The following is a 27,128-nucleotide window of genomic DNA, read 5'->3' as shown; positions in this document are numbered from 1 at the left end:
AATAATAATAATAGTACCTTCCCTTCGAGGAGCATAAGGCTGTGAAGACTGGGGACTTTCTGCATTGGAAAGTTGAGAGAGGACCAGGAATCGAGCTTGAGGTTGAGCAGAACATCTTGAGTCACTTGCCACGCCGTCACGTTCTCTCCGGCCGCGATTATATTGCGCCTCGCCTTCGCGACGGCGCGGTCGACCTTGTCGATTGAGTAGGCTTGCTTTGAATTGGGTAACTTCGGATTCTGGGGAGGGGAGATGTTTTGGCGGTCGACCTTTTCGATTGGGTGGGTTTGTTTCGAATTGGAGAACTGCTGATTCTGATTCAGATTCTGGGGAGGGGGGATATGGAGGTTAGGGGTATTCGGAGGAGGAGGGTTTTGGATTGGGAAGGTGTTAGGGTTTTGGTTTTGGAGGAGGAATTGCTGTTGTTGCTGTTGTTGTTGTTGTTGTTGCTGTTGCTGTAGTTGTTGTTGTTGTAGAAGTTGTTGTTGATGTTGTTGAAGGAAAACTAAGGCAGCTTGGGGGTTTTGGAGGAAATAGTTCGGGTTTTGGAGGGCAAAACTGGGATTATTTAAAAGAGCTACCGGAGCAGCAGGAGGAGGAGGAAGAGGCTGCTGCTGCTGTTGTTGTTGTTGCTGCTGCTGCAGCGGCTGGGAACCCCAGCCGCCGACGACGCCGCCGCCGGCAGCAGCGGGGGGGCGGAAACCAGAAGGGTATCCGTACATAATAGTGAAAGGAAAGGAAAGGAAAGGAAAGAAAGAGAGTGAGGAGTTTTTTTTTTTTTTGGGTGACGGGGTGTTTGGAATGAAAAAGAGTTTTATAAAAAGGATGGAGGCGGCAAGTGAGGTGACGAAGAACAATCGTAAACGTCGGTGAATTTATAGTATCCAACGGCCCAAATTCAGCGCATCATAGGTTTTTCAATTTTGAATTCAATCGCTAAAAATTTTGAGCGAATGGAGGCGGCAATGTCGACAATTGTAAACTTCTGTTTCAGGAAAGGTACATTTTTTTTTTATATTAAAAATATATATATTTTATAAATAGATATGAATAAGACGACAATGTTCAACTTCTAACTTGAATTGGATTGGATCAAATCACATTCATTGAGTAGAAAATGTTGTTTTATTGTACATTACAAGCAGAAAATATGAGAAAGTTTAGTTACAAATCAATAAAATAAACCTTACTATATATTTTAAAATTTTAATTATTGAATTATATTTTCTTTATAATACACGTGTTAAATTTTATGTCAATCAAATATTATTTATTATATGATTTATAAGTTTATATTTTATGTATAATTTTAAATTACAAAAACTTGCAATTTAAAAATTTTATTGATAACATAGTTATTGATCTTTAATTTTTTAGAAATTTTGTAAGTATAGAGGATATAAGAAGAAGATGTAATCTAATTGTGAATTTGTCAAAATCCACCTCTGATAAAAAGATATTAAGATTATTGTCTTATTATAACCAATTTTGTAGCTAAATATTAAATCAAATCACATTCATGAAAAAGTTGTACTAAATTTATCTTGTAGCTTTTATCCAATTAGTTTTGGCTCAAAATGTACTGAATTATCTTCTTCTTAGGGTGCGTTTGTTTCGACAGTAAAGCAATTCCGGAAAATGTTTTCAAGAAAAGAAAATATTTTCCGGAAAGGAAAATATTTTTAGGTGTTTGGTGGCATTTTAAAAAATACTTTGGAAAATATTTTCAGGTGTTTGGTTATGATCTTGAAAATATTATAGAAAATACATTTTTTACTTGATGCTCACATTTTCTCAACTTCCAATCAAATATTTATCATCATTTCTCAATAAAATCACAAAAAAAACAAAACCCAAAAAAAAAAAATCCTAAAATCCGAGAGAAGCGGCGCGATCGCGAAGGAGGAGGCGCGATCAAGGATCGCGAAGGCAGCGCGATCAAGGATCCTGGGGTGCGACGGCGCAATCGCGAGGGTTGGGGTGCGTCGGCGCGATCGCGAGGGCTGGGTGCGTCGGCGCGATCGCGAGGGCTGGGTGCGTCGGCGCGATCGCGAGGGCTGGGTGCGTCGGCGCGATCGCGATGCTGGGGTGCGCTATCGCGATCGGTGCTGGGGTGCGACTGCGCAAGATCGCAGTGCCAGGGTGCAATGGCGCGATCTCGCGGTGGGTGTGGCGGTGCTCGTCGAACGGGGGTGAAGATCGGACCGGCTTGAGGCTGCGTTTGTTGCTTGACTGGAGCTGTGTTTCTGGAGCTTGACTTGAGGCAGCGAGAACGCGAGGGGAAAATGAGGGCTGAATTCAATTGAAGGTAAAATACAAGTGGAAACGAATTTCCGGGTCAGAGGCCTAAGTTTTACAGTCAACAGAAAATATTTTCCGTTTGACCATATTTTCAAGACTCAAACACCCGAAAACGCGGAAAACCATTTCTGAAACCGTTTACCGTCGAAACAAACGCAGCCTTAATAAAGTTGTCATCTTTTCATCAAAAAAAAAATCACATTCATCATATTGAGTGCTTTTGAGTAGAAAATACTGTTTTTTATTCTTATCACAAGCAAAAAAATATTGTTTTATTGTACATTATGTACACATAAAAATGTAGGCAGCCAAGCTATATATATTACATTTTTATTTATTGTTTACACATGAAGAATAGTTGTAATTTTTATTTAATATATAAAAATTTCTCATGTAAACAAAAATATTTACATCAAGTAAGTATTTACATTTAAAAAAAAAAAAAGGTAAGTGTTGACATATCTAAAAATTTACAGGTCCATTTAATAAAATAAAACATAATTAAATTACGTATAATACACTTTAATTACATACTTGTAGTAAAAATCTAGAGGAGCATTATTTAAATTTATGTCCTAAATTAATATATATGCCTTCTTTTACCAAAAATACAAGAGAGAAGGAGGAGTTTTGAAAAGTTAAAAGGCACCATGGCCCACTTTGTTTGCGTACACACAACATTCATGTTTTTTTTTTTTTTTTTTTTAAGAAACACACACACATATATATAGGGGAAGATGGATAAAATAAGGAAATACACTTACATGCCAACACCAAGATAATTAGTGTTAAAAGCATATATTGTTTACATTTAAAAGCACCCAATAAGGGAATACACAACATTCAAGTTATGCATATATTGATTCTCAAAAAAAAAAAAATGTTATGCATATATTGTTTTATTGATGTTCACGTTTTAAAAGCATGAAATGTGTGATGTGTAAGGATAATGTACACAAGTGTAAGAAAATAAAGAAAAGAATTTTAGTCATCTAATATGTATAAAAATTATCAATTTACACCCTCAACTTTAAAAGCACCCACCAATAATATGTTGAACTCTTTCCTTAAGTTCACTATTTGTATTTTTACATTTTTTATTAAAACATGCTTAACACATACAAAAAATAAATAAATAAAAAAGATTGATGTGAACATAAAAGTGGGGTGCTCTTTCCAAAAAGACTAATGGGGTTAGAGCCTAGAGGGGATGAATTTGCTGGCCTTGGCTTCAACCTTTTTCTAACAGGCAATGTTATAGTAAAGAAACTCACATGAATAGTTTCCTTTATTCAAGCTAAAAACAAACAATATAGTGAGACGTATGTGTTAACACTACTAAATCAAATTTCAGCCACACAAAAAAAAAAAAAAATCCTAGTTCTACCTGTCCTATTTATGTACAGGTCTCAAAATTTTCGAACTTACCTTCAGAGAAAATATGCTCAACATCTTCCCATTGCTGTCAACATACATTATACATAAAATATTAATAGCATAAATTAGTAACTACTACACAAAAAGAAAATATTTAGGTTGAATTTTTTAAGAGATATTGAAAGGGAAAAAAAGAAGCAAAATTTAAATCTAATTTTAACTTTTCTTAAAAGATATATGTGAAAACTCAAAATTAAAAAAAAAATTGAAAGATTTTTTTTTTTGAGTTATTGGAAGAACATAATTTGAAATAGAAGCAAAGTAAACTATTTACTCTGGTTATGTAATGTATTATAAACCCAATTTAAAATACTAGTATTAATATTTTTGTGTGTGTTCTAATAAGTATTACTGTTTACTCAAAAAAAAAAACCTTGAAAGTTTTTTTTTTTTTGAGTAATTAAACCATGTAAGTTTAAATTAACTAGTTTAGAACTAATACTCTTTACTCTTGTGGGTTAAAGCAATCCGATATTAAACAAATTCTAATTAAATTACAAATTCTTTAATTTGATTTTTAATTTATTAATATTCATTAATTAAATATGCATAGTCGAATTTTGGATAATGAATGGCTTTGAATCTCTTGAACAAAAAAATAACCTCTGCAATACATCATTTTAGTATTTTACTTTAAGCTAGGATTCAAAAGGCTTTTAGATCTGGTTGATGCGAGTGGGACCATGCAAGAGCTGGTTTGAAAGAGGATAGTAAATTAATCCTAGTCCAGTCCACCAACATAAACATAATAGTAGTAGCTATTATGGGCTTGGCTGGGCCATTTGATAAAGGTAATGGCCAGCAATTGTATCCTAAGGTCATTGAAAACAATGAAGCAGAGAGCTTATTGTTATTATCATTTTCAGTTATCTTTCAGTTATCTGAGAATATGCCCTTTGAGTCCTCACCTAAAGCAGAAAATCTTATGATGCAATATTTGTTACATGAAAAAGAGAAAAGGTGTCATCTGCTATCTTTTACTGACTGTTATCAACATTATCCTTTGCATTGAACAACTATGATTTAAAGAACTTCGAAGAGATTTGACATAAGGATAAACTAAACTTCATGTAAAAAGATGGAAAATATTCATTTATAGTAATCTCTTAATTTGAGAACAAGTGATAAATAATTAGATACTAGGGATAGGTTTCGCTAGAATAAATTGTTTGAGAATGGCTTTCTCTTCATCAATACACTTCTTTTCTTTTTACAAAATCTTAAATGTCTTATATAGTTAATTTGATAACTATGCCATCAGATTTGGGATGTCATTATAATCAAATATCATAACTATGCCATCAGAATCTTTTGGTTTGATCTTCCTTTTCTCTTCCAACATCCACTTGAAAAGTTCACCCTGCTTATCCTTTGGAATTGGTTCCCATCACTTCACAGGTTTTGTGACAGATGGTGAGTGTAAGGTTTTTTCAACAATAGGAGCAGTTTTTGCAGTGGGGATTGAAACTGGAGTGGCACCTTCTTCTTCTATGTGTTCATCTTTCTTCTTTGTCCACACAAAGAGGTAGGCTACAAAAGTTCATAGAAACTCTTAAAGAGTGTATTACTACAAAAAAAAGGTTCTATAGCCGCGTTTTTAAAACGTGGCTATAGCTCGAAAAAACGTGGCTATACGACGATTTGGTCTATAGCCGCGTTTTTTTAGGCCACGTTTTTTTAGCCGTGGCTATAGGACATACTCTAGCCACGTTTTAAATGTGGCTATAGGGCAATTTAGAGCCCTAGAGACAACTTTGAGATGGGCTTAAAGACAGTGTTAACAGAATTTTAATCTAACCGCTTATATAGATTAAAAAAATAAGAGGTTAACAACTTACATAGAAAAATTACATGAAAAGGGAGGGGAAAACCAAGTTTGACCACAAAACTAGATATGAATACCTCTCAAACTACATAGGACCATAACATGTAAAGAACATATTTCCTTTATGAGACCGCTCAGTCTACTTCGATGTCAATGTGACAAAACCAGTTTTACCACCCCTGAAGTCTTCTTTTATACTCCACTTTTTCTTTCTCAAACCTAACTGAGACAAACAAGTTATTAAAAATTATCACCAAATGTAGGCCCTATATATTAAAAAGATCGTACCCAGTGTACAAAGATTGCACTTTTGTGGAGTCGGAGAGTGGTGATTGGTAGGCATCCTTACCCCTACTTATAAAGTCATCAATATTTGTTCAACAATTAGTTAAGTAGGTGAGTTTGAGCAAATAGAAGATGTTGCTAGTTGCCACTCTCCTATATTATTATAAGTTGCTAATGAGCCATTTGAATGACTCCATCCAATTTACCGTTACAATATGCAAGGTTCTAGGCACACCCTAAGGAATTGATACTAACTTTGTCTATCCAACATATTGCTCATCATCGACATGGATAAAGCCAAAAATTATTGGTATATGATTGTTGAGGTCTAAAAATCACGTTGTTGCACCAAGGCCCAAAACAACACAAAAGGATTGAACTATAGGTAAATAAAATATTTGGGCCTTCAATAAAGAAAAGGGAGGAGAGGCCCAAACCCATTAAGGGTCATAAGGAGGAATCCAAATCCATGGATAAGCTTTGGATCTCATGAAACAAAGGGAAGAAAAAGCCCAGCCCGCGAAGGTCAGAAAAACCGTTGGGAAGCCCAGGGAAAGAACTGGGCCGGGATACTTGGGGATTCCTAGGAGCTTGGGATTCTCGTGATATGTGACAAAAACCAGCCGAGATTAAGACAATTCAAGGGAAGCATGCCAAGAAAAACAAAGAACCAGAACAGATGAGTCCCTATCGCCCACCCAATGATGCAGAAAGTGGAATCAAAAGGCTTGGGAACCAACAACTCATAAGTAAGAGTCTAGTACCTTAGGGAACCTGTGAAAAAGAACCATGAAATAAGGTGGCTGGGGATTTTTCAGCTTTAGCATAAAGTAATCAGCCACTTAAGAAAACATGACAAAAGGGAAAGCAACCAAAAGGTGGGTCTCAAAAAGTGGAATCTAGAAGCCTTGGAGAAGGAAAGAGCAAAGGTCAACCTTCTAGAACCCCCGTAACGGAAAGATCACGAGAGGCTTTTGAAGAAGAAATCTCAAAAGAAGAAAATAATAAAGAATGAGAAAGGGATCAGCCACCAATGTTGCTAACACAACATTGGTTCTAATACCTGTGAGAGCAAATGAAGGGAATCAATGGTACCCCAAAAATCCTAAGGTAGCACTATAAAAGGATAGCAACAAGAAGCTGAAGTGGGCATTCACCACAACCAATTGAGGTAAAAATACTTGAGAAAACCCCGCCGTAATTCAAAAAGGGGGAAAAGATAGGGAAAACAACGTCCGGATCCTCATAACCGTACACTAAAGAACACACATTTAGATTCAAAGGGATTCAAACATTGCAAGTCTTAGAGGCCCGAAGAGCCATCTAATTTCGCGATTTTTGAACTTATTTGGACCTTGTAACACGTCCTAATGAGCATAATGTATTACATGATTAAGAAAATGACGAAGCATTTTACATTATTTTAAGGATCCCTAATACTTTATTTTGTTTCCTCTTTCTTATTGTTTCGTTCTTTGTTGTTCCCTGCTATCCAATACGTATATTCTTTGTATGTTAGCATGTATGTGTTGTAGGATTCATAACTTGTGCACCACTTGGTTCAGAATCAGCCCTATTTAGCTGAGGTGTGATAGAAAAATACATGTTTTTATCACATACAAAACATGTGCAGCAGAAAAATAACGAATCTACTTTATTCGCAATTAATAACATGTACTATGTAAATTTCAGAATTTAAGAACAAGAGAGTGTATCTTGGTGCGATGAATTTCAAAAACAAAGATCAGAAGCACTTAGGAACACTTTTAATCTTCACTCCAATTCCACTAACGCCCAAAAGGTGTGGTCTCTCAATCAATTTTTCAAGAGAGAATTAGAGAGTGGCATACATTCACACACATACACCATTTCACAAAAGTGTTGTTCCTTAATAAAAATTCTGTATGTTTCTCCCTTTGTATCTAACTGATTATCTAATTGGCCTGGCCTTTTGGGTATTTCCAATTGTATTTAAGTGTGTGGCTTGAAGTGGGACCAAAAGGAACCAATAAAACACAAGCTTCAATGAGTCTTGGACTTTAATGTCAACTATTGACAAGTTTAAAATTACTATTAACTATATTTAATACTACTATATAAATATAGTTGCACTCTAGGCCTTATATAGAAATTATATCCCAAGACTTTATTGTACATGCAACCATTCAATAAAATATTAGTAATAATACAAAGTCATGAATATAGACTGTCACTTTGAAGATTACTACATCTTAATTCATTCAGTACCCTGTTTAATCCTTTAAGTTATTCATTATATATTTATGAAATCCAATTCCATAAATATATATTTTAGTAACTTCTTACTAAAGTGGTTAGGCCTAACACTCGAATAACCAAACCCATTAAATTTATCTCAAGGGAATATTTTGTATCTCCGTTAAGAGACTATAAATTCCATCTTGAGAATATATGTTCCATCAACACTAAATGTGGTTGCCTAACATACTGAGGTTTTGATCGTATCTTTAGACCTCACTCTTGATATATCAAAGCAACCTACGTTTTATGATCGTATCCATTATCTTCTCGTGATTAAGAGTTCATGTCAATATAAGTCATGAGTTTATTATTCATTTGACAATTATTAGGAGAATAATAAATCTTACAATGGTCCAAGCTTTCAACATACCAACATACCAACTAGAAATCTCTATTTTCATGATCAAGACAAATCATCTTAGTTGATATGTTATAGTCCTCGCAGATGAAATACCCAATTTCATCACCGATTATGAACTAAAATTCTGAATTTACAAAGAATTTGTAATTTATATCTTCTGTGACTAAATCACATAAATCATATACTATGCATCTCATGGACTATATGATAATGTCCAAATATTCATGTTACCATTATTTTTAGCTAATAATAAAATAACTTTATTAATCATAACATAATGTGATACATAATGTCATATATAACATTATATAATAGGATTTAAGGGCACACATACTAATAATCTCTCATTTGCCCTAAAGACTATTGTACACTAATTTAACTCCCATTTCGTTCAAATGTGACTTGAAAGTCCTTTGAGGCAAGACTTTGGTAAAGGGATCCGCTAGATTCTTTGCATTATATATCTTTGCTAGTACTACATCTCTACGAGTAACAATGTCTCGAATGATGTGGTACTTTCTTTCTATGTGCTTTCCTTTCTTGTGATTCCTTGAATCTTTGGATTGTGCAACCGCTCCACTATTGTCGCAGAACAATATAATAGGAACTTGCTCAATTCTCACAATACCAAGATCAGAAATGAATTTTTTGAGCCAAACAGCTATCTTTGCCGCTTCATAAGCAGCAACATATTCAGCTTTCATGGTGGAGTCGGAAATACAAGATTGCTTAACACTCCTCCAACATATTCAGCCCCTGCCCGAGTGAGTGAGTGCCCAATGCCCGTGCACGAGTGCCCAAAAGCAACAAAAAATTTTTTGTTTTGTGGCAATCCCATTGCTGAAAATGGAGGGAAAAAAGTTTATAAAAAAAAAAAGAATTGTGGCAATGGTATTGTCGAAATAGGAGGGAAAGAAAAAAAAAAAAAAGAATTATGGCAATGCTATTGCCGAAAATAGGAGGGAAAAGAGAGAAAAAAAAAAGTGTGGCAATGTATTGCCGAAATAGAGGAAAAAAAAAAGAATTGTGGCAATGGTATTGCTGAAATAGGGGAAAAGAAAAAAAGAAAAAAAGAAAAAAAAAAAAGAGAATTATGGCAATGGTATTGCTGAAATAGGGGGGAAAAGAGAACCCAAAAAAAAAAGATTTGTGGCGATGTTGTGATTTAGTCCCTTTAGTTTGTTGTAATTAGTTAGTACCATGAATGATTGCAACCGACAAAATTGAATGTTTGTTTACTACTCACCAACCAAACAAAATCCATTTGGTTTCCGCTAGCATAGAACCACTGCACTCCCCAACAACCAAAATAGGCGTCCATTTAGTTTTTGGTAGCTCATTTGATTTGAGTGTTTTAACACCCTAATAAATTTTTGATAGAGGGTTTTTCACACTAAGAGAAAGTAGCTTTTTTAAAATAGTATATATATATATTTTTAAGTTATAGATCTATTTTCACACCAAATTTTTGTAGGAATGTGCATGGCTAAAATTAAATCAGATTTGAGGGTTTTTTCGACCTAACTTAAACTTCTTGGGTTGGAATTTCTCAGGCTGGGTTCAAAAGTCTCTTATGGTCGTTAATGACCGTTGTAGTTTGTTTAGCATTGTTAGGATTCAGATTCTATTACTCTAACCGCGATTAATTATTTAATCTAACTACAGTCTATTTTTGCTTCTCCTTCTTTTTTCTCTTCGTACTCTTGCTCTTATATATTTCTCCAATCTTCAAGATTCTCTAGCTTACTTGAAGATTACCATAATTTATTATAAAGATTTTGATAGGCTTGGTATTGTATTGTTGATAGGCTTGGGGTGTACAATGTACAAATGTATGTAATTGTGTAAGGGTGTGTGTTGTGCAGGGGGTGTGCGTGTGTGCGCAAGGTTGTGCGTGTGTGCCTACAATTGGGTGCGTGTGTGCCTGCACGAGGGTGCGTGGGTGTGTGCTCGCTAGGCGGTAATTAGTGCAGCGAGCCGGGCCGCTATTGTGGGTCGTTAGTTGGTTAGGCCAGGGTGTCAGGCAGTTAGTTAGTTAGGGGTGTAGTGCTTAGATGGAAAGTGAGGACATTGTAAAGTGCATTCAGATAAGAAGTCACATTGTTTGCCTTTCTATTCTTTTCTCTCTTTCTTGTCTTCCTTTTCTTCAATTCTTAATTCATTCCTCCCTCCATTGAATCTCGTTAGAGTCTTATCGGATATCCGCCTTTTACAAAATCTTAAATGTCTTATATAGTTAATTTGATAACTATGTCATCAGATTTGGGATGTCATTATAATCAAATATCATAACTATGCCATCATTAGTTACCATAATATACTACTCTAGCCTTTGGGATATCATTATTATCAAATACCATAACTATGCCATCAGTTCATTGAAATCCTTGACTTCATGGTAAACTTCTCGTTATCATGTGAAGCGTCTATATTATTGAAGAACCTACTGTTATTTGCTGTGACAATATGTTAGCCATTACAATGACTAAGACTCCTATTTTTTATGCAAGGACAAAGCACATTGAGCTTAGGCACCATTTTATTCGAGACTTGGTTAGTGAACGAGAAATCCAACTGGAATTGATCAGTACAAATGATCAGCCAGCAGATGTTCTCACCAAAGCAGTTACATTTGACAAAATTGAGTGGTTCAAGAAGCACATAAAGATCACAAATTAAGAGGGGTATTAGAAATTAATTTGTAATTTTAATAAAGAAATTTCTAGATGATGGCTATTAGTATTCCAGGGTGATAAACTGTTAGTGTTACTAAGGGTCAATTATTTGTTTCTAGAAGTTTAGAAGACTCTTCTAAGTATAAATTAGTGTCATTGTATCGTTTTATGCATCGGAAAAAAAATCTGTCTAGCATTGTGCAGAGCAAATGTACTTCCGCATCACAAAAAAACCTTGTAATCCATTGCACTTTATCAATAAAACTTCTGCATATGCCAACGAAACAATCGAAATGGAGGAGTTTAAAGGTTACAACTTGTAAGCTTAGATTTGGTGCTACGTGTACCACATCCGGAAGCCGAGAAATGCATATAGGCTATTCAACATATTGTTGTAAATGGGATTACAATGTTGTTTAGGGATTACAATGGGATTACAATGTGTTTAGGCTATTCAACATATTGCTCATCATAGACGTGGACAAAGCCATAGATTACTAGTATATGATTTTACATATCAAGTGGTAGAGCATTAGCCGGTCGGTTAAAAAATTTCGCAAGAATTACATTCTCGTGTGAGACTTTTTCTCCCACATTTTGTAATGGTTATGTTTATGTTTTTTTCCCCCACATCACAATAATGCATATTGATTGTGGTCCGTCACTTAGAATGATAAACAAACGAGTCTTTTATTTGATCATTTGGTCCAGGGATATCTATGGGACTAGAAATAAGCTTTTTGTAAACCCTTCGTGCAAGTAGCCTTTGTTCTCGGTAGATGTATTACAGAGAATTCGATAATAGTTCACAAACTTTAGCACAAAGAAGAAGAAAAAAAGGATGTGTGGGGTTGAAACTAGATTTCCAAAAGGCATACGATAAAATGGAATGGAACTACCTTCTAGCTATTTTGGGTGCCTTTGGGTTTAGCCGCATTTCCAAAGAAGCCTAGTGTTTCAATGTATATCTACGATAAGTTAAACCATATTGTTGAATGGAAGCCACGATGTTAGCTTCAATCCATCTAGTAGTTTGAGGCAGGAGATCTATTGTCACCATATCTATTCATTATTGGGAGTGAGGTGCTAGCAAGGCTCATCAACAAGAGAAGCATATTCAAATGCGATAAAAGGTGTGAAGGTTGCCGCCAATGCACCACTCGTAATGAAATTATTTTTTGTTGATGATGTAAATGCTTTTTTGTAGTGCCAAAATGAATAAAATTCAGAATTTGGTGAAATGCTTAGATGAGTACTGCAAGTGGTGTTTGCTTCCAAGGGTGTGAATTCTCCTTAGACATAAAAAACCATTTGTGGTCTCAAAATGCTTTAGCAAGGAACAAAATACTTGGGAATACCTTTTATTCATAACTCGATAATTATATAACAATTATTTTTTGCTAAGCTTAAGGTGGATGATTCAAACCCCGGAATTTAACCCACACCGGAGGAGGCAATCCTTAGGCCACAAGGCTATTGGTAATTAAATAATTATTAATTCAATGAAATAATCATATAATTCTTATCAATTTACATTGTCTCGCCCTCATGAAATATAATGTAATTGTAACTAATTTTTCTAATTGTTAATGATACTATATATAATAAAATAAATTTTACACATGGCCCATATAAAATGTAAAAACCTCTCCACGAATTATTTTCAAATTAAATTATAAAATGCATCCGCAAATTAAATGGCATTGGCTAGTCACAAGAATTACAATACAAATGAAAAAGTACCGCAAGTGAGCACCTTGTTTCATTATAGAGCATGATAGTAATTATTCATAACCAAACATACCCATACACAGGTATTGTATAGAATTAAGTACATCCAATGATCTAATGACACATACGGCCCTGTGACCCTCTTTAACAGGGTATTTAAAGCAAAAAAATAACACCAAGTACATACGATCCTCGACCAAGTTGAAGCATCGTTGCCGCCAAATGAGGATTAATATAAAGAATACTAGCCACACCCAAAAAGAAAATAACGTATGATACCGAGAAAATTATAGAGAAGACCTGGAAGATTAACTTCATACCATTTTCCATCATTTGCCTTTGAAGGTATTTGTGGTGATGGAGGTGATTCATCTATGTCGGTGCAACTTTTCTCCGGTGGTGGACCACAAAGAAATGGATTTCCTTCATAGTCGCTGTTTTCAAATGTTGTAAGATGTCCTATGTATGGAATTTTACTCCGATAAGTTGTTATGTTTCTCGTTGAAAGATCCTATAAACGTCAGATCGGCCTATCCCGAAGGAATTTCTCCACTCTAATTGTTATGAGAAAGATCTAAACTCTCCAATTGAGTCAAATTGGAGTATGATTTTGGAATAGGAACCTCGTTAACCGATTGTAAGACAAGTTCATTGCATGAATTGAAGATAGTTGTCCTAGCGTTAGAGGGATTTCACCTGTTAGATTGTTGAATGACAAATCCAATGCGTACACCATATCAAGGATGAGACCCTTGTACAAGTCAGACCTATATTTCATCACAAAATCAATCTCAACTTGGTCCAGGACATAAGAGAATGTCCGTCCCTTTGAATTCCCAAAGTCGTATCTAGAACAGATTTGTATGGGAGGGAAAACCACCGATCCCAAAATTCAATTCTATCCGCATAGAAAAATTCACTACTAGCTAGCTTCCCAAAAGTCATGTTGTGAAAGCAGTATGGTATTGTCCCGTAAAAGAGTTATTGGAAAGATCCATTATGCCTATCCTCTTTAACCGACACAACTGCTTTGAAATCACACCACTAAAATGATTGCCACTTAACGAAAGCACTTTTAAGTAGGGAAGTCCATCAATTTCATCGTGGATGCCGCCGATAAAGCGATTATCTCTAATGTCCAATGTCACAAGGGATGATGAATTGAGAATAGCTTTTGGTAATGACCCCGTGAGTTTGTTCCCTTTGCAAAAGTAAGTGCCTAACATACTGTAGATTCAAGCAAGAAGGTAACAATCCCTGAAAACAAGTTATGAGAAAGGTTTATTATACGAGATGAAGATAGTCCACATGGAATCTGGCCTTCGAAAGAGTTGCTACTCAAGTCAATAACAGCAACCGTGGTGACGTATTACCATTTACTATCCATGCAGGAATTGTACCTCGTCATGTGGTTGTTGCTAATATTTAGGACCAGCAAGACATTTAGGGTACAGCTGGGAAGAGTGCCCGTGAAATTATTGTTTTGCAGTTCTAAAGTTGACAAGGATAGGTTGAAGTGCTTCGAGAAAATTTCACCGCAAAAGTTATTATTAGATAACCTCAAAATTTCACCGGAGGTGCTATTAGCAACCAATTCCATTGGTACCTCTCCATAAAAATTATTAAAGGACAAGTCCAAAGCCCACAAATTACTCATGTCACCTATTGAGGATGGAAGATTACCTTCAAATTGATTTCGGGATAAATTTAGATATTCTATTTTTGGAATCCTCTTTCCGATATCTTCTTGAAGTTTCCCATCAAAGTGATTGTCTGAGAGATCCAACCAACGAAGATTCATGTAGTGATCTGATGGCAAATGAAACTCGCCCGAGAAAGAGTTACTTCGAAGATTTAACCTTTGTAGTCCAAAGTATTGTTTTCAAGCAACCATATGGGGAAGCTTCCATTCAATTTACTAAGGCGAGAGATATCAACGACTTCCAATTCATGTTGGTCCAAGAGAAACTTAGGAAAGTTGCCAACAAGCTCCGTTGAGATTACAATTATACAAGCACTAGGACCTTTAATTGAAACAAAGTGGTCCCAACCTGTGATTCTCAGTTTCGATATCAAGCTTCTTGTTGTCATTAAAAAGTTGAATCACCTTAAGCTTGGAGTGATTAGCAATCAAACTGAAGGAGAATAAACCTTCAAAAAGATTATAACTCAGATCAATGTACTCAAGGGATGTTAGGCTGGCTATTGGAGACGAAGACAAGTTTCCATTGAACTGGTTGTCAGATATATCTAAGTACGAAAGAGATGTCAAATTTTTTAGGCATGGGAGGAAGCATCCCTTCAAAGCCATTACGAGCAAGATCTATCTCTTCAAGTTTCTTCAGCGCACAAAACTCTATCAAAAGCAATAAAAGATTAGTGGTGTCTATCCTAAACTTGTGCCACCGAAAGAATCAACAACACAACCTAATTAATATATGAAATTACGCTATTGCCTCAATAAGATTTGAAGCTTAAGAAGACAATTTTAAGTCAAATATTCTCTTATATTTCGATATCAATTTAATATTATTTATATAAATTTCTATATTATAAGTTTTAACTTCAAATTCGTTACTATTGTTTTTTAGATGTAAACATTACTAATTAAATTTTTGTATTCAAATTTTTTTCTTTTGGAAAAGAATCGTATTCAAGTTTTGTTAAAAATTTATTTATTATTGATATTATGTCTAATGCTCCTAATTTTTTTGTTATAATTGATTTTAGGTAGGAGATAAGTTTAGATGTGAAATAGAAAAAGAGTGGCTAAGCTTTGTCACTTTTCAAAATAATAATAATTATAATAATTAGGTGACATAATTTATTTAAAATTGTTACAAAATATAATATTGTACTACTATAGGGCCAAAATTATTGGACCTTATTCTATACGGCTGCCTTGAGGCAAATTGGCTCAATTATGAATTAACAAAGGGTAGAGTCGGTCTTGATCTATATAATAATTTCTACATTCAGAAAAAGTGGATGGTCAAATGTTATGCTTCCCAAGTTGCAGCAAGTAAGGATTGGATCTATATAAAATTACTAACCATTCTCTTTTAATTGTTCTCACACTCCTAATCAAAACTGTAAATGCCTGATTTCGTAGTAGATTCTTACCTGGAGTGTTTAAAGTTCCATTGAGGCTATTAGAAGATAATGATATAGCCTTGAGAGAAGATAACGCTCCGATATATGGAGTAATGCTTCCAGTGAATTCATTTCTACTCAAATCTAAAAATCTCCAAATTGCTAAAATTTGCCATATCTACCAGGAAAATTTATGACAATATGTTAGGAGAAAGTATTTAAAATGGCTTCCATTAAGGAGATTAATTGAGGGAAAATCAATAAAAATAGGTGTTGGAATGTTTACCCTTGAATGGTAGGCTTCCATTAAGGCCACAAGCTTGCATAGATAAAGGACCTCCAAGTTGCTTAGATAAACCAGTTCTACATCACCGGTGAAGAGATATTCAAAATTTCATATATAAGCTTGAAACCAATAGTACAGAAGAAAGAGATCCTAGTAGAAGCTAAACACTTTTATATTGGAATGGACAAAAATTTCTGTTAAAACGCTCGATTGAATATTGAAGGCATACTACTACTATCATTTGTATATATCAAAAGGATTAGTTATTGCATTGAAGCATTTTGTGCCTTTTTAACATGAAGAGAGTAAATTCTTTGATAAAGGTAAATATTGGTTATAAGATATCAGTTTGTGTAAAAATTTTCATGGTATTCTTGCGAAGGAAATTCAGATATACACGTACCTTTGCGAAAAAGAGGCCACATATTATTGGAACTTAGATCCAGAGATTTAAAGAACTCGGAAGGGCACCTAAGGATCTTAAAATTTCACTTGTCAAAGTTGTTTTCTCTTAAATTTAATTGTGTTTAGCTTGCTCATATGTTGAAAAACCATTGGATTCTGAAAAAAAAAAAAAAAAAATCCATCTGTTAAAATTTATCAACAAAATGCGGAAAGTCATTCTCAATATATATATATCATATATATATATATATATATATATATATATCAGAATCAAATATGTTTCTAAAAATGATAAAAGTGCGTTTGGGACTTAGGTATGATCAGTTTTAGAACATATGATTGTAAGCCATAGGTATGCACTTTTATCATATAGATATGGTATTGGCAGTTGTGTTGCCTTTCTTATTTGTAAAAGGCAAGAGCAAGACCAAGTCTACATCAAAGTCCACAGTTATTATAGGTGTTCGGTAGTAGATGTTAAAGAAAAGATAAAGTATCGGAAAAAATATTCATGTACAAAAAATTTATATATTTAAATATAAAAACCTAATTTTTAAATTTTATATCTTTCATTTTTAAAAAATTTCATTAATTATTATTTTACGCTTCATTACATTAAAATATCAATTTTTTTTAAAATTTTTTTTTAATTTTTTTTCTATACTATAACTACCACTATTATCTTCTATCGGTATCGAGATACGAAAAATAAATAAATAAAAAATACTATATATAAATGAATAGTATTTGTGTAATTGCAATTATTGTAAGTGATTTGTAAATTTACAAATTTGGAACCCATAATGAGTAACTTTTGAGAGTTAAATGTCTAAAATTGATACATTTTTCTATTTTGCGTTGATTGATGCAAATGCGTAATGAAGTAGCAATTAGTGAAAGCTTATAAGAAAGGAGGACGATGTTAAAATAAGTAACAATTTCTGATGTTACGGCAATTTATTTAAGAAAAACAAGTAATGAACCATATAAATACAAATTTTATTAATGATTGAAAAAATTTATTGTAAGTGTTTCGTGTTCTTAGATGGTTTATTAGTCATAACACACAAGTAAAAGCAATATAAGGTATGAAAGCACTTATCATTCAAATAACGGAAGACAAACTAAAATATTTACTTTATGTTTTGACTCCAAAAAAAAGGAAAAAAAAAAATTCTATGACGTTTCAATAAAAATTAGAAAAAAAAGAGTTAGGCCCTTCTAACTTTTTAAAAAAAACTGCACTTCTAGTCCTCACCTCTGTGCATGGGCTCTGAAGCGTTTTTGAGTTTAGGTCTTATATCATGTCGAACAAGTGAAGATCTAGTGTTAACATGACTACATTACTTGGCTTTGCTTATTTCAAACATGGTGAGACTTCCTAAGGATAATTTATCAGTTAAAAATCATCTACCAAAACCTTCAATGATATACGTATCTCTAACTATCGAATAGTAGCTACGGCAACCCAGTTCCCATGCTCCAACAGTTTATCTAAAATAATTTTTTGGCAGGAAAAATGATTTCCTTAGTTTAAAAATTTTTGGTTCATAATCATTGTATCTAGAGAGTGAGCAGAACTCATATCAAGTTTGAAATTTCATTCATTCAACGCATGGCATCATTGGAAAGCAATACCAAAAGAACATAAATGACACACTGAGTTTTTAAATTGACCAAACATCTCCAAGTTAAGTTATGCCATCAAATTCTGTAATCTATGTTGATGGCGGGTATATGTGAGTCACGTATTTTGCCATGCCTGGTCCTGGACCACATGAGAGTAGAGCTCATCTAAACAAACCTCTCACATTTTTGGCGCTACAACACTGTTTATTTAAGATGCTTCATTTCTAAGCAATGCTTGGCGCAAACTAGGTTTGATGGAGATAGAAAAGAATTGAGAGGAAGAGATGAAATCAAATATAAAATAATAAGAGAATTTGCAAGGACTGTTGCACCTTTTTGTTGGATTTCCCCAACAACGTTGAAGAAGAAGATGAAATTAAGAAGCCCAGAGACGGAACCATTTTATGTACTCATGTAGTCGTGTGACGATAACATGTGTTATCTTTTAGAGTGATATAAACCTATATTTTTATATAGAGGAAAACAACAATTTGTGTCGTATAAAAATTTGACGCATGCATAATGAGGCTACTTAAATGCTTCTAAATAAATTACCTTTATACATATTTGACATATGTAAAGTTACATAGTCTAAATATTTACTTTTGAACAAGAGTATTGAGACTCAAAAAAAAAAAGTTTAGAATAGAGAGCATATCTAATCTAATAATTAAAATGACTATTCCTCTAAAATAATTTTTTTAAAGAGGATTTGACTATGTGATGTTACGATAATGTTATTTATCGTGAGGCAAGAGACGATCGTTTTTTAGTATAGGCGAGTTGAGCATATGTCTTGTCTGTTATCAAATGCTTTGCTCAGTTAGCAGGTGCTTGGAACATGCATAAAAATAAATTTAATTAATCAAATTGAAACAGATGACAACCTATTATATTTTTTAATTTGATTAGGGACTCTTAAATGTCAGATACTCATGTTCCCCAAGCCTTTCCTATTAAGCATAAAGTTCTTTTGTGATGTGTGTTTTAGGAGTGGGGAGTATGATAGTAGGTGCAAGAGCTCATGTACCTTCATTTCCTAACCAACCAGCAATTCCGTTGTAAGATAAATCAAAATTCTTAGCTCCTTAAGAAAGGCTGCAACAAGGACAAGTTGAAGAACCAAGTCCCCTCACATAGTCTTGCCACTGTGCCTCACTGGAGAGCATGATTGATCACGTGACCAGTGTTGGTGCTACGTTCAAACCTCCCAACTACAACACCTTGCTTTATCCTACAGTACACCGAATATCTTTTCCATTAGTATGTTATTTTTATTTTGTCAAATATACTTAGTATTATGCTCGTGCGATACATGACTTAATCACTAATAATGTGTAAATTAATTCTAATAAAAAAGTGTAATTAATGAAAATACAATAATTTTTATTTTAATTAAAATTAAATAGATAATAAAAATAAAGTAATACTTACCTACTTTTTCAAATACATTTTTACTTTAATTATATATATGAATGCATATTGTATAAAATTAAGTTTTTATATAAAAATCTTATATAAGTCAAAATTAATTGAATGGAATATAGTAGATAACGATGCAACTAATATAAAGGAAGCATACCTAAAAAATATAAAGAAATTTTGCATAATTAAAAAATTCGAAGTCATATTTAAATGAAAAATAGCCGTTGATAATTAAAAAACAATAATTGAAAGCATATTTAAATGGTAACCTCAATAGTTAAGAATTATGAACAACCCAAATTATTAAACACTAAAAAATAAAAATGAATAAACATACATAAGAATTGAATTTTTGTTTTTGAAAGTGAGGTAGGAGAGCCAAAGGTTCACCCTATCAAGACAAAATGTGTAATATGACTTCAAAATTTTTTTTTTTGAGGAAAAACTCAACATCATCTAAAAATATTTTTTGATCAATTATGAGGCAACCTCAAGGAAACTCCAAAAAAAAAAAAAATGAATAATATGGCAAACAAAATTGAGAATTTATTTTTGAAGCGAAGAGTAGAATTTTGAGAAAAAAGCAAGCAATAAATGTATAAAAATAATTAATGTTGAAGCATTCAAGATATTATTTATAGTGATATGAAAATATAAAATGATGTGATATAACAAACTTATTATCCATAATCATTTCTATATTATCCAACAAACAAAGAACAACACGGTAAATTGTAAAAAGTTGATAAGTAGTTTTTTCTATTTAAAATAATAAAAATTTGATTTGTGAAAAGTTAAGTGAAAGCAAAAGAAAAAAAAATTTATTTTGATATTATAAAATCATTGTTATGATGTTAAATTTTTTTCTGTTATGCCGTAAAAAACAAGTTATTAACGTTGGTAAGAATTTTTTTTAATCCAAAAAAAATTTGATATTTATCAAAAAAATAATTAAACAAAATATATTTGAAAAAAAAATAGATAACAAATATATTATCAATTCCTCCTATGTGCTTATATCCTCAACCATTGGCTTTTTTATATATATAAATGTTTTCTTTATAATAGCTATTATTAAAAATAAGAAATTTTTTTTATAATACAATATACGTTAAAAATAAGGATTGGATAAGATTAGATGAAGAATTTGGATTATAACACACTACGCACAAAAAATAAGGATTAGATAGATTAGATGAAAAATTTGGATTGTAATCAAATTAAGATTTTCGTATTTTAGTATAGGCGAAGAAAAATTATATATATATTTTAAAAATCTAAAGTACAAAAAATTTTACAATTTGAGGTAATACTTAGCATTTATTACGAAACACAAAAACAAAAACTTTTATTTATATAAATATATTATTCATACCATTATTCTTTAATATTTCTTTTATCTTTCTTTTATGTTTCATCTTTTTCCTCTATTCCATTTCCAACGGTTATATTTTTCAAATTTTTAATGGCTATATTTTTAAATTGCTAATAATAACATTTTCAAATTTTCCAATAGTCATACTTTTTCAATGGTAATATATCTTAAGTGATTTTTATTCTTATTATTCATTGTCTTATAATTAATTTCCTTAAAGCACTTTCTCCAAAAAAAAAAAAATCCTTAAGCAAAACTTACCATACTTATCATTAAAAAGTCCACCACATACGTTTAGACCATTTTTTTCTTCTTATTATTCAATTAACTTATAATTAAAGAGCCTGCTAGAGATGCTCTAAAGATGGAAATAAAAGTAGCAATTGTAGTGATGGCCGTAATTTTAGGTTAAGCGGGACAATATTAAATTAATTAAAAATTAAACTGTAATTTTATTTATTAAAAACAATTATTAATAATATAAAAAATTATCCTATATAAAATAAACTTAATCAAATTAAAAAAATTATTAATTTTTTTTTTAACAATTGAGAATTATTCAATTATATTTTTTTCATATTCTTGAACTGGATTTATTTGATCTTTAACAAACAAGTAAGAGCAATAAAACACTACATATAAATATCTAGCAACTATTCAAATAATCAATACTAAAAGGAAGAATAATAAACTAATGCAACCATATAAAGAAATAGGTTAAAATGCAAAATTCATTTTCTATGTTTTATGAAAATTAATTTAAGTAATTTATCTTCTTCTTTTTCGATCAATTCAGTCCTCTAAATACTAAAATTGTTCAACTTAGGATTTCCATCTATCTCCATCCAAATTAGTCCTTTTAACTTTGGGTTTTTTTTTTTTTTTTTTTTCATTACTTTAATTTCAAAAACTCCAAAAAAACTACATAAGAAATTTTTTTTTTTAAACTAAAAATTTTCTAAATTAATTATTTTCAAATGTGAAGAATTTTTTTCATACTAATAAACTCATCCCAAAAAACAAAATCAATAGCAAAAATTCAATCAAGATGTTTCCACTACATATGAAAAAAATAAATAAATCTGGCTTAAAAAAAAAAACGCACAAATCGGACGATTCCATTTTGAAATCGTATCAACAAAAAGAAATGAACCGTACGGGAAAATTTTCCCACAAAATCAGTCTCGTATCCGCCAAAACTAGAATCCACAATCCATTTCCTTCAACAATCACAGAGGATATATAAAAAAAGTAAATACCGCGTAAAAAACTCAAAGAGAAGATTCAAAATAAAAATCACGGGCAAACGCCCTCTTCTTTCATTGGTAAGCTACGCTCACACAACAAGAGAGTACCTTTTATTTGCATACGCGTCTCACCCAACAAAAGAAGAAAAGAGCAGAAAACTAATTAAAACAAAGATTAAAAAAATAAAAAGAGGGAAAAAAATCGTCATCCGCAGAGAAGAGAGAGAGAGAGAGAGGATCGTCGTTGCTCACGAATGCGAGGGGCTTGGTCATGACAGTGGCGATCTAGGCTGTCGCTTGTTAGGTGATTGTGGATCAGGTTTGATACTGGGTTTTTGGTATGGGGCTGGGTGTGGAATCGGATCAATTGGGTTGGGGAGGTGGGTTGCGAGGCTTGATGGGGGTGGTGGTTTTAGGTGATTTGGGGGTTGTTTGGGTGATGGCTGACTTCACAAACGATGATAGCATCGTCTCCTTCGCACCACCACCATCAGAGCCCAACTCAGATTGTGCAACAGAGCCATGGCTCTCTCTCTCTCTCTCTCTCAGTCCCTCTCCAGGCTCCCTCCTCTCCCTCAGTCTCTCCCTCCATTTCTCTCTCACAGATGACTGTTAGCATCCAAATTTTTTTTGTATGGAAAAAAAGATGATAGGTTTTAGATTTAGGATTGTTGTAGTTATTGTGTTTGTGGATGATGAATTAATTGATTATAAAGGTAAAAGAAAAGTAGGAGTTTTGACTTTGATATTATATTTAACCCCAAAACCACTGCATTTGGAATCATTCTCGCTAATTCATATCCAACAAATCTTCCATTAAAAGCTTTGGATCTATTTTTGAATTTCAAGGCTAATTTGTCAAAATCTTTATTTAAAATATTCGACACAAAGCAATACATATGAAAATGGTCTTAGTAGTAAGTTAATGGATTTTGCAGTTTTGGCATTTAGATAAAATTTTCAATTAATGAATTTTGATTTATTATTTGAGTTGATCTTATTAAATTGCTGACAAATAGCCTTAGCAATTAGTTATCCTCTTGTGCGCCGCACCCAATATCGAACCAAAGCAATACAGATGGAAGAAAGCAATCACAATAAATATTAAATGATAATTTTGGTGAAAGTATGATCTCTAGAACTTCATAAAAACACCTCATATGAATGTTACATACAATCATGTTCTAAATTATCTATATGAAAAGATGACAAGAGCACTCAATTTACATGGTCAAAAACAAAAGGAATGCAATGGGTTTAGGATAAGAAGGTATCTGGTGTTAATGCAATAGATTTAGCATTAACACCAGCTACATTACTGGGCTTTTCTTGCTTCAAACATAGTAAATAAACCTCGAAAACAATAATAGGCAAATAGGTGTTGTAATGATTACCCTTGAATGGTAGGCTTCCACTAAGGCCACAATCTTGCAAGATGAGGACCTCCAAGTTGCTTAGATAAACCAGTTCTACATCACCGGTGAAGAGATATTCAAAACTTCATATATAAGCTTGAAACCAATAGTACAGAAGAAAGACCTAGTAGAACTAAACACTTTTTATATTGGAATGCGGACAAAAATTTCTGTTAAAATGCTCATTGAATATTGAAGGCATACTACTACTATCATTTGTATATATCAAAAGGATTAGTTATTGCACTGAAGCATTTTGTGCCTTTTAACATGAAGAGAGTAAATTTTGATAAAGGTAAATATTGGTTATAAGATATTAGTTTGTGTAAAAATTTTCATGGTATTCTTGCGAAGGAAATTCAGATATACACGTACCTTTGCTAGAAAGAGGCCACATATAATTGAAGCTTAGATCCAGAGATTTAAGAACTGGAGGGGCACCTAAGGATATTAAAATTTCCTTGTCAAAGTCGTTTTCTCTTTTATTTAATTGTTTTTTCTTGCACATATTTTAAAAACAATGGTATTCTTAAAAAAAAAAAAAAAAAAAAAAAAAAAAATCCATTGTTAAAATTTATCAACAAAATGAAAGTCATTCTCAATATATATTTATATATCAAGAATCATATATGTTTCTAAAATTGATATATATGTTTTTGGATAGGTGTGAAGTTTTATGATTGTAAGCCATTGGTATGCACTTTTATCATATAGATATGAACCGTTGGCAGTTGTATTTGCCTTTTCTTATTTATGAAGCCAAGAGCAAGACCAAGTCTATGTCAAAGTCCACCGTTATTATAATGCTCGGAAGTAGATGCTAAAGAAAAGATAAAGTATCGGAAAAAATATTCATGTACAAAAAATTTCGTCTAGTATAAAAACCTAATTTTTTCTATTTTATATACTCACTTTTCAAAAAATTTCACATCGTATTATTTATTTTACACTTCATTGCCATTAAAATATCAATTTTTTTTTAAAAAAAACTTTCACATACTATAACTACCACCTATTATCTTCTATCGGTCTCGAGATACGAAAAAAAAAAAGTATATGTAAAGTGAATAGTATTTGTGTAAATTTACACAATTATTGTAGTGATTTTGTAAATTTACAAATTTTTAACATGACTAATGAGGATGATTTTGAGAGGTAAATGTCTGAAATTGATACATTTTTCTATTTTGCATTAATTGATGCAAATACCGTAATGGTAGCAATTAGTGAGAAAGCATAAGAAAAGGACAGTATTAAAATAAGTAACAATTTACAATCTAATTTTACGAACATTTATTTGTAAGAAAAAACAAGTAATGAGCCATATAAAATACAATTTATTAATGATTGGCATTTATTGTCGTCATTTCGTGTTCTTGAATTGGTTTGTTGATCATAACACACAAGTAAAAGCAATAAAATACTAAAGCAATTATTCAATAACTATTCAATACTAGGGGTGAGCAAAACGCACGGAGCCGACCCAACCGACCGGCGTCGACTGGACACCGTCCCGACACCGCCGACCGACCGAGCCGAGGCCGGCGTTCGGAGGGCGAAGCCCGGCGTTCCGATGCCGGTGCGGTGTAGTCACTGGATTGAGAAATCCAAACCGCCGAGCCGAACCGAACCGATCCCGTGTCTCCGATTTTAAATTTTTTTTAGTAAAACGACGACGCGTATGGGTGTTATAAAAAAGAAAAAAAAGCAAAACGCCGTGTTTTAGTCTAGGTTTTAGATTCTTAGGGTATAAATTCACTCTTTTCTCTCAAAAATCAGAATCGTTTCTCTCTCTCTCTTGCTCTCGCCTCTTGCTTGATGCAGCCTCTCGCTCGTCGCCCGACGCGGCAACACCTCCGCCTCGCCCGAGTTTCCGCCGTCGCTCACCAAGCCATCGCAAAACAACAAGTAAGCCTCTCGGGTTGGATAGGTGTTTCCTATTTGTCTTCGTGTTGGATAGGTATTTGTCTTCGTATAGGTCCCTGTTGGATACCGGATAGGTGTTTGTCTTCATGTTGGATACTCGGATAGCTCTTTGTATTTGTGTTTTTGCATTTCAGCTTTGCTTTTCCTTTTCATTTGTTTTTTTGTTTGGGAAAGCATGAAATCGTATTTTAATAGATTTATTTGTTTTCCTTTGCATTCCTTCTTGTTGTTCGCATTAGAATAGATTTATTGTTTTTGCTTCGCTATTTGGGCCTCTTTTTTGTAATTGGATCCGGCCCATTTTTTGCACAGGTTTTGGATCATTACTGTTTATGTTTGGGGGAACAGATTTTTTATTTTTTATTTTTTATTTATAAAGTTGCTGTTGAATAGATTTTTTTTATAGGATGAATAAATTTATTTTATTAAAAAAACAAAAACAAAAACAGATTCGTAATGTTTCAAACCAACCAAAACCGATTAAACCGAGCTGATCAAACCGCACCACTATAGGTTGAAAAACGACCCTAATCGATATGCATCGGTTTTAATTATTACAAAACCGATCCCTATCGGTTCGGTAGCAAATTTGAAAAAAAACCGAGCCGACCGAACTGCGCACATACACAAGTAAATGAAACTTCCTCCAAAAAAAAAAAAGGTTTAGAATAGAGAACTTATATCTAATCTAATGATTAAAATGACTATTCCTCTAAAATAAAATTAATTAATCAAATTGAGAGCCGATGACAAACCTATTATATTTTTAATTTGATTAAGGGATATTTAATCAAATCTTACCATGTTCCCAAAGCCTTTCCTATTAAGCATAAAGTTCTTTAAAAAAATTTCCCTCATCTCCCAGTGTATGTTAAAAATACTTACCATTCTTAAAAAAAAACAAAAAAAACATAAAGTCTCTTTTGTGGTGTGTGTGTGTTAGGAGTGGGGTGTATGATAGTAGATGTAAGAGCTCACATTACCTTCATTTCCCTAACCAACCAGCAATTCCGTTGTCAGATAAATCAAGAATTCTTTAGCTCCTTGAAAGGCTGCAACAAGGACACTGCTGAAGAAACCAAGTCCCCCTCACATAGCCTTGCTTTTTCTCTATATAGGGGTTTATATAGGAGAGCGTGAGATTGATCACGTGACCAGTGTTGGTGCTACAGTTGACCCACTCCCAACTACAACACCCACCCTTTGTCTCATAAACCCATGTCGGAAGAAGGGGCTTGGTATAATTAGTGTGGGATTTTAGAAAGGCTTTCAATTCTAGGAGACCCATCCTTTCTTCCTCAATACAAGCTCTGTGCTCATGAATTTGAACAAAGAGTAGTAAAGACCACAGCAAAGATTTAACTAAAGGCCACCCCATAGAGAAATTTTGTGAAACTCCTACTTTTAATTTTCTAGGTAAACCAACTTGTGT

The 27,128-nt window shown here is 33.0% G+C and overlaps 1 protein-coding gene and 2 pseudogenes across 1 annotated transcript in view; all 3 read right to left on the bottom strand.

The window, feature by feature from the left end:
- Window positions 1-942, bottom strand: part of LOC142633674 (protein NO VEIN-like) — a 28,039-nt gene extending 27,097 nt beyond the window's left edge. Inside the window, exon 1 of the mRNA XM_075807913.1 lies at window positions 18-942. Within this exon, the coding sequence (XP_075664028.1) occupies window positions 18-722 (705 nt within the window). The 5' untranslated portion in view covers window positions 723-942. The remainder of the gene's footprint in view (window positions 1-17) is intronic.
- A 3,928-nt stretch (window positions 943-4,870) lies between these two features.
- LOC142634720 (uncharacterized) overlaps window positions 4,871-27,128 on the bottom strand; it is a 78,672-nt pseudogene continuing 56,414 nt past the window's right edge.
- Window positions 12,930-27,098, bottom strand: LOC142636999 (cuscuta receptor 1-like; annotated as a pseudogene).

The sequence above is a fragment of the Castanea sativa genome, chromosome 5, assembly GCF_040712315.1.
Source record: "Castanea sativa cultivar Marrone di Chiusa Pesio chromosome 5, ASM4071231v1".
In the NCBI taxonomy this organism is placed as follows: Eukaryota; Viridiplantae; Streptophyta; class Magnoliopsida; order Fagales; family Fagaceae; genus Castanea; species Castanea sativa.
The sequence above is the reverse complement of the archived record's forward strand: the minus strand, read 5'-3'. Positions and strand labels throughout refer to the sequence as shown.